The 9,340-nt window shown below is 39.8% G+C and overlaps 1 protein-coding gene across 2 annotated transcripts; it reads left to right on the top strand.

The window, feature by feature from the left end:
• Positions 1-2,321: 2,321 nt before the first annotated feature.
• LOC146644485 (uncharacterized) lies at positions 2,322-7,912 on the top strand. Of its 2 annotated transcripts, none has more exons than XM_085396014.1 (8): positions 2,322-2,467; positions 3,789-3,890; positions 4,767-4,838; positions 5,007-5,108; positions 5,321-5,426; positions 6,231-6,389; positions 6,471-6,524; positions 6,957-7,912. In XM_085396014.1, the coding sequence occupies exons 1-8, from the start codon at positions 2,348-2,350 to the stop codon at positions 7,202-7,204; spliced, it is 963 nt and encodes a 320-aa protein (XP_085252140.1). In that variant the 5' UTR covers positions 2,322-2,347; the 3' UTR covers positions 7,205-7,912. The 2 variants fall into 2 exon arrangements, with proteins under 2 accessions (XP_085252140.1, XP_085252139.1); XM_085396013.1 differs by having other exon boundaries at positions 6,468-6,524; positions 6,957-7,910.
• The last annotated feature ends 1,428 nt before the right edge of the window (positions 7,913-9,340 follow it).

A 9,340-nucleotide genomic window follows, 5' to 3' on the forward strand; every position in this document is an offset into this window, starting at 1 on the left:
GCTCCAGGCTGCTTGACTGAAATAGAAACATACAGCCGACACTATTAACAGCCCCTGCTCACTTGCCGCTCTGTGTGTGTGTGTATGACAGAGAGAGAGAGGGAGAGAGAGAGAGACCCTTTTTATGGCAGCATCTCATCCATCCATCCGCTTCCGCTTATCCTTTTTCAGGGTCGCGGGGGGCGCTGGAGCCTATCCCAGCTGTCATAGGGCGAGAGGCAGGGTACACCCTGGACAGGTCGCCAGTCTGTCGCAGGGCCAACACACAGGGACAGACAACCATTCACACTCACTTTCATTCGCACATTCACACCTAGTGACAATTTGGGTTAACCAATTAACCTATCCCCACTAAGTGCATGTCTTTGGACGGTGGGAGGAAGCCGGAGTACCCGGAGGGAACCCACGCAAACACGGGGAGAACATGCAAACTCCACACAGAAAGACCCTGGCCTGATGGTGGAATTGAACTCAGGACCTTCTTGCTGTGCGGCAACAGTGCTAACCACCGTGCCACCGTGCTGCCATATATTCAGACTGGTTGACTGGCATAGATCCTGTGTGTGTGTGTGTGTGTGTGTGTGTGTGTGTGTGAGTGCGTCTATGTGGTATGGATTGACATTTGACCTGCGCTGTACCTGGGCTCCGGGGATATTTCGACTTTTTGCTGTGTATTCATGTGTCCCCCTAAAACATGACTTGTAAATGCATTTTTAAGTGTCTAAATAATAATTTTTTCTACTTCTTATGAGGTCATTATTTATCTTTTGACCTGTATTTGCTTAAACTGTAGTGTAAATTCATTTATTAAACTATAATTAAAAGATTTTCTGATTTTCTTAAAAGTCCACCTATACCCCTCACCTGATTTTTGTGTATTCCAGTGTATTGCACAGCGACGTTTCGAGTTAGAGTGGATGTGTGTAGGTACTGCAATTTAATACACATTTTCAATACACACGGCCGGAAGTCATTGTGATTGGTAGGCTATATATATAGGCGGTACCTACAGGAAACGGCGCCACAACTTTCGCGCGCGTGCCCTTTAACAAGTGTATGTCGACGGCAATACGAAGACGGATTAAAAACACAAAGGTAAGCCTTTTTTAATGTAAAATGCACCATGACTTTAATACTATATGAAATTATAGGTGCACAGGCCTATATTAAACTGGTTTAATTTATGCTTTATGGACTGTTAGTGAGTCTTTGAAGAAGTAAAACGGCCCCAGCGTTTGTCATTGAGTAAATAAAATAGGGCTGACGACTAACCGCGTCAACGCGATAAAGCGGGCTAACCCGTGTTAGGATTTACTCGGTGTTAAAGCATTATTGTGGCTTAAACGTGTTAATGCCGACATCGCGACTAACGCGATTAACAATTAAACCAGCGCAGTCTGAGTCAAAATCCCTGATGTCGCTGTTAGCTAATTTCGGGCAGTTTGTCCAATGTCTGTCCATTCTGCTGACAGCCCTAAAATAAAAGCAAGGGTATAAGTGTATTTAGTCGTGTATTTATTTATATGCCTGAAGAAAAAACTTCTTACAGTTTTGATGCCTAAGCTTTCTCAGTACTTGTATCACTCTCTGCAGTCGCCATTACAGAAATGTCACATGTCGCCATTTTGAGTACTAGGCCTTTAACATTTTAAAAGAAGGCATAAATTAGCACTATGAATAAGTCAGCTGTGTTTATGCTGTAAACTACACTACTGCTAGTTCTGCTACTACTGATGATGATGACAATGATGACGATAATCGTAATACTTTATATGCTTTGGTAATACAGCCAATCAAAACGTACAGGAGAACATGCGAAGGAGACGCATTCCTCCACGGGAGGATGCAGTCTGTCATGTTTCTGCTGGAAGGGACAAACTGGGACTTGATATCCACTACATAAATGCCTTCAAAGGTAAGTTGGTCTTTAGTTTGGATTAGATTTGGAGTTTGTCACTTTGTCTTTTGTCACTCACTTGGTATGCCTCTGCAATTCAGGTCGGGGCATTTTCACGACTGTTCCATTCCAAAAAGGAGACTTTCTTTTGGAATACAGAGGTAAACTCATAATAAAAGAAGAATGTGAGCGGAGACACAGAGTTTATCATGACAGCCTGAAGGTGTTCATGTTTGAATTCAAGTTTGATGGAAAACTCTGGTGGTGCGTATTATATCAGTGTAGTTTGATTAAGATTAAATTACACATTGCTTTTGATTTATGAAAAAAAAGCTTCCTAACTAGTTAAGCTAATACTTTTTTGCCTAACCCCACAGTGTGGATGCATCTCAAGAAGATGGGTCATTAGGCAGACTTGTCAACGACAACCACATCAGTCAAAGTGCTAAGATGAAAATATTAAATATCAATGGAAAGCCCCATCTATGCTTATTTGCAAGCAGAGACATAAGTCCAGGTGAAGAAATAGACTATAATTATGGTGACTCGGATTGGCTCTGGAGATGCAAGGTATTTCTACAATTGTACTTTTTGGAACTGATAAATTGCATACCCTAAGCCATTTTTACATTTGTACCTACTCAAATTGGCTTAACGTGACTTAGGGCATCTAGTTTTTCACTGAAATTGAGTATCACCTACTGTGCCTGGGGTAACTATAGCAATGCAGCCAAGCATCCAGTGATATAAATGCCACAGCAAGCATGGACGTCAAGGTGACAAAATGCCTGCTGCTCAGTCTATACTTTAGTGTTCAATTCAGGGATCACGCTGTTAATTTTGGTCGCTATTTCAAACATTTCAGAGTTTCAAAAATGATGGCTTGGATTTTCACGAAGGAGGCGCACTCATAACTTATCGAGTGACACCATTGACCAGCCACCTGGTGGCATTCAGTCTATGTCAAATTTTCTGATCACTTTGGATCACTTGGAACCTTGGTGCAGTAGTTACTGAAAAACTACATGGTACTATAACCTACTGGAAAAACAGGGGTAGGTACTAATGGAAAACAGGCAATTGTGATGGCTGCCACATCAAAGCCCTCTAAAAGCACTAAAAAAATATCAGCAGGTATGCAGAAATAAAAAATGGCTTTCGGTTTCTAAATTTTAACAGTGATTGATGTTTAATGTGATTCTACACAGCAAAATCTCCAGTGTTAAATTAACACTAGAGAGTGTCTATAAGGGTCCACACCTCTGAGTGTTAAATACAACACTGTTGAGTGTTAAATTAACACTTTTGACAGTGTTATATGTTTAAAAGTAACCTAGTCAGTTTTGAAGATTAACAATGGCTAACACTGAGCAGTGCTGATTTTCTAACACTGGAAAATAACTCAAAATGTTAGAAATATTCCAGTGTTAGAAAATCAGCACTGCTCAGTGTTAGTCTTTGTTAATCTTCAAAACTGACTAGGTTACTTTTAAACATATAACACTGTCAAAAGTGTTAATTCAACACTCAACAGTGTTGTGTGGACCCATATAGACACTCTCTAGTGTTAATTTAACACTGGAGATTTTGCTGTGTAGCCTCTTTAGTTAGATTCATTTTAAATTTTGTCCCTCGAAGATAAATGGGCCCTAGTGACAGTTCGTTGCTGCTACAGGTGATTGTTTTACTCCTTTAGCAATGGCTTAAAAAATAAAGAAATCACACTGACTATTTGTCTCTTAATCATAGGGCCTTAAATTCTCTATACATGACAGTGAATATTTTAAAGACAATAGCTTGAAACTTATCTTTCTCATACAGTTTATTTAATGTTTCAAAAGCCTCTTCAAAAATGCACTGTATATTCATTTTCTATCTGTTACACACGAAGACGGAGACCAGCCAGATTCAGAAGACTGTGAGCTGCCTAAAGCCGCAACCAAACAGCTTTCCAAACAATGATCTGGACCTGAAACATCCAGAGCCTGAAAGGGTAAATATAATCCAGTGTACCACTTAATGAACTAATAATTTAATCTATCATCATTCTTTATGGATGCTGTGTGTGTGTGTGTGTGTGTGTTTGGCAGTCACCTGGGTGTGATGTGATTTACATGGACCGTGGCTTGTAGGTCCTTTTCATTGTTTCAAAGTGCAAGTCTGGATAACATTTGAGTGTGTGTGTGTGTGTGTGTTAACCACCCAAATGTGACTTAGGAGGACCACACTGTTATTGGGGGACTCCGTCAAAGTTTGCTTCATGGTGACATCACTCTGGTTTTAGGAGGGGTCTTCTCGTATGTCTTGACAGTTTGACCTACAGCATGCAGAACTGACTGCATGTGCTTTGTTTCTATGTTGAAATTTTTTGAAACTCAGGCTTGAACATTAAGATAGATAGTACTATACAACTTCTTAACTTGTTTTAGGCACTTTTTACTGCTTTAGTGCATGGGCTCTCTCTGGCTGTGTACTCTGGCTTCTTCCCACAGTCCAAAGATGTAGCTTATGGGGTTAGGTTAACTGGTGATTCAAAACTGCCCTTTGGTGTGAATGCAAATGCTTGTCCTTCCATGTTAGACTGGTGATCTGTCCAGGTTGTACTGCCCTATGGTAGCTGGTATAGGCCCCAAAACTGCTACCCCACAATCCTGATAAGGATAAGTGGAAGAGGATGGATGATTGCAAAGGAATCAGTTGTTAATTATTGTAGCCAGTATTTTTTTCAGAAGAAAACATTTCTTGAGTGGAAAGGCCCCCCCCCCCCACACACACACATGCAAATTAAAAACAGAAGCACAGGCCTGCCCAGTACAGTTGCAAGAAGAGCACTTGGTCTAATCTTTGTGCCATCTTTTCTTTGTTGCAGGATCTTGATGAAGAAATGCCTCAGCAAGGCTCAGAAGCCATGCATTCTTCTTCAGTGCAAGATTTTGAAGAGGTAACATTGACCTAGGACAGATTTTAATGAATGTTTCTCATGCACGATGTGTACCTTACGCTATTTGCCGATAGTGAAATGGTCTATTCATCCTCTTGAGTGATGCATTTTTAGTAACTGTCAGATTACTGTTCTTTTGTCTTCATTCTCTATCTGTTACACACGAAGACTGAGACCAGCCAGATTCAGAAGACTGTGAGCTGCCTAAAGCCGCAACCAAACAGCTTTCCAAACAATGATCTGGACCTGAAACATCCAGAGCCTGAAAGGGTAAATATAATCCAGTGTACCACTTAATGAACTAATAATTTAATCTATCATCATTCTTTATGGATGCTGTGTGTGTGTGTGTTTGGCAGTCACCTGGGTGTGATGTGATTTACATGGACGAAGTTTATTAGTTGATATCTGCAACTGAATTGAAAACACCTCACCTTTCCAACTGTCCAAAACAAATAAATGTTGCAATATTTTGCTAACAGTGTCACAATCATCGTCTGGTGTGCACAACAATATCATCTTTGAACAAGTGCATTCAGTGTGTGGGACTGGTTTCCTCCCTCAAGTGGCTTGGCTATAAGTGCAAAGGTGAGACATTTAGTGAATAGGTACATTATATAGTAAAAAGCATTAATGGAGTTCAACAAGTTAAGACTAGCTGAAATGAACACTGCTCCCTTTTTAATTAATGGGTGGTCACGTCTAATTAAAGAAATGTAGTATTACCTCATTGGTGCAGGACCTTGTAAAAATGGTATACTTGGGATTGTCCTCAATTCCCCATTCCATAACATAAACTGCTCAAAATAATAAAGGGAACACTTAAACAATGCGATGTTACTCCAAGTCAGTCACACTTCTGTTATATCAAACTGTTCACTTAGGAAGTAACACTGACAACCAGTTTCACATGCTGTTTTGCAAATAGAGTAGACAACAAGTGGAAATTATAGTCAATTCACCATAATAAAGGACTGGTTCTGCAGGTGGTGACCACAGACCACTTCTCAGCACTTATTCTTTCTGGCTGATGTTATGGTCACTTTTGAATGCTGGCGGTGATTTCATTTTAGTGGTAGCATGAGACAGTCTACAACCCACACAAGTGGCTCAGGTAGTGCAGCTCATCTAGCGTAGCACATCAATGTGAGCTGTGGCAAGAAGGTTTGCTGTGTCTGTTAGTGTAGTGTCCAGAGCATGGAGGTGCTACCTGGATGTGGAGTAGGCCATAGGAGGGAAACAACCCAGCAGCAGGCCTTAAATAGTAAAACTATGTACTATAATTTCCAGTATTTGCTCTGTTTTTTGTCATATCTCGTTGTTAATGTGAGGTTTTTGGGGGGGTTGTATGTGTTTGGTTTTTTTGGTTTTTTTTCCCCCACAATTTCTCAGATGAAATTGCATTAAGTGATGCTGAAACAAAGGACAGTGAGAGTGAATCAGATGATGATGACACATCACTCACAATGTCGGCGTGTGGCACCAGTGAGCCTGTACATGCAGTAGCTGATTCCACAAACACAGCGCAGCCCCAAGACACTGTAGATTGTGGTAAGTTACCACTAGCTTGGTTTCTGTGGATAAAATGTTTGTTACAAATATTAAAACTTAATCAAATTGTGTAATCAGCAGATGAAGGACTACTCACAATGCCTGCAGCAAGTGAGACTGCTGCTCCCTCTGAAGGTAAGGGGTGCAGTTGGTTCTCGAAGCTTATTATTGTTTCATCACTTTGCAACATATGGCAAACTGCAGAGTGGTGGCAAAAAGTCACTTGGATGAGTGACAAAATGTTTCTCCCACTGAAAACGCTACGTCCAGATTAACAGAATCAACGTTTTGGGATTTACTTACCTGGATGATTGAGCATGCATCAAGAGACTTTTATTCAACTTTTTATTCAGTCTTTTATTCACAGCGGAACACTAAATGTTGTCTCATTTTAGAAATTTGATAAATTTTCAAACAGAATTTTAGCTCGTTTTGATATTGATGGTAGCAACACATTTCAGAAGTTAGTACAGGGTAGCATCCATTCTTTTAACAAGCAAATGTTTTTTGTTTTTTTTGTTTGGTTTTTTGTTTGTTTTAACTACTACTACTTTATATATCTTCCAGAGAAAAATGCTGCTCAATCCCACAATTCCCGAAGAGCTCCCAAAAACATGTGGTCCAAGGCTGAGGTTGCTGCAGTGATGAGGCATTTGAAAGACCACATAAACGAAGGGAAACTAGCCACCAAAAATGAATGCAGTCATTGCAAATTGGTAGAAGATCCGGTGTTGGCAGGAAGAACAGTTCAAAACATAAGAGATTTTGTAAGAAACAGAGGATTAACTGCAAAAAGGCAGAAAAAAATGAACTAAAATAACTGTTTAGAGAGCTGTGGTTTTACATCTTGGTCAGATTGCCAATTGTTGTTAACACTGATGTTCTGTTTAAAGAAAAAAAAGTTCTTGTTAAATACAGAAGTAGTTTGTATTTCATAATTTTTACATTTAATTTATTTAGGGTTTTTTTTTGACGGGTTATATTTAAAATAAAAAATTATAAATGCATATTTTCTCCCCTTAATATTTACCTTTAAACTATTAAAATTCATTTTAAATGTTTTTAATTTTTCTGTTTTCTATATTTTTATATTTCTGTGGGAAGCGTGGGCATTTTTGTCCATAGATTTCTTTTTTTATTTATGGTTAAAATTAATGTTCAGATCCAAGAACACTAATAAAATGATGTTCCAGTAATCCTGTGTCCTGTCAGATGTGTATTCATGGTAATGATGAGCTATTTACATATTACATCATTGTCCCTTTAAAGACCCAATATTGTTTTTTTTGGACCTCATAAAACACATTGTTGTCAAGTGGACAATGTCTCCAGAAAACACAATAGAGTCTGGTTGGTGTGTATCAGTGTATCTAGACTTCTATAGGGAGTGTATGAGGTCTGAAGTGACCCAAATTTTTTTCAGATTTTTTCGAACACTTTAACCTCGCTCCCTTGGCTCTAAGTCCTTTCAAAAGGGTAGTCCACTTAAACCACCACCGGGCGGATTGACGTAGTATAGTCCCGCCATACCACATAGACCCGTGTGTGTGTGTGTGTGTGTGTGTCTCTCTCTCTGTGCATCTGTGTGTCCATATTTGTGATTGTGTGTATCTGTTGGCTGTTCTTTCTTATTTTTATTTATTTATTTTTAATTTCTGCCATTTTTTCACAGGTTAACAACAAGTAGTTTTGCAGGAACTTAACCATGTTCAGCTTTTTTTAAGCACCACAGGTCACCAGACAGCCAATTGTGGGGGGCAGCATCCCATTACTGGATTCAAAGTGAGCAGATTCAGCCTGATTGACTGGCATAGAAACACATAGGACACTCCATGCTGTTTGTGTCTCTGTGTGACTGTGTGTGTGTGTGTGTATATGTTTGCATGTCTGTGTTCATCTTTGAATCCATGTTCATACACATTGTTTTCTGGACGTGGCTTATGTGTCACTGCGTGTCTTTGTCCATACAGGGAGTGCAGAATTATTAGGCAAGTTGTATTTTTGAGGAATAATGTTATTATTGAACAACAACCATGTTCTCAATGAACCCAAAAAACTCATTAATATCAAAGCTGGATGTTTTTGGAAGTAGTTTTTAGTTTGTTTTTAGTTGTAGCTATTTTAGGGGGATATCTGTGTGTGCAGGTGACTATTACTGTGCATAATTATTAGGCAACTTAACAAAAGACAAATATATACCCATTTCAATTATTTATTTTTACCAGTGAAACCAATATAACATCTCCACATTCACAAATATACATTTCTGACATTCAAAAACAAAACAAAAACAAATCAGCGACCAATATAGCCACCTTTCTTTGCAAGGACACTCAAAAGCCTGCCATCCATGGATTCTGTCAGTGTTTTGATCTGTTCACCATCAACATTGCGTGCAGCAGCAACCACAGCCTCCCAGACACTGTTCAGAGAGGTGTACTGTTTTCACTCCTTGTAAATCTCACATTTGATGATGGACCACAGGTTCTCAATGGGGTTCAGATCATGTGAACAAGGAGGCCATGTCATTAGTTTTTCTTCTTTTATACCCTTTCTTGCCAGCCACGCTGTGGAGTACTTGGACGCGTGTGATGGAGCATTGTCCTGCATGAAAATCATGTTTTTCTTGAAGGATACAGACTTCTTCCTGTACCACTGCTTGAAGAAGGTGTCTTCCAGAAACTGGCAGTAGGACTGGGAGTTGAGCTTGACTCCATCCTCAACCCGAAAAGGCCCCACAAGCTCATCTTTGATGATACCAGCCCAAACCAGTACTCCACCTCCACCTTGCTGGCGTCTGAGTCGGACTGGAGCTCTCTGCCCTTTACCAATCCAGCCATCCATCTGGCCCATCAAGACTCACTCTCATTTCATCAGTCCATAAAACCTTAGAAAAACCAGTCTTGAGATATTTCTTGGCCCAGTCTTGACGTTTCAGCTTGTGTGTCTTG

This window comes from Rhamphochromis longiceps, linkage group LG22 (assembly GCF_057381845.1).
Source record: "Rhamphochromis longiceps isolate RC_006_pf linkage group LG22, R_longiceps_female_GT1.1, whole genome shotgun sequence".
Classification (NCBI taxonomy): domain Eukaryota; kingdom Metazoa; phylum Chordata; class Actinopteri; order Cichliformes; family Cichlidae; genus Rhamphochromis; species Rhamphochromis longiceps.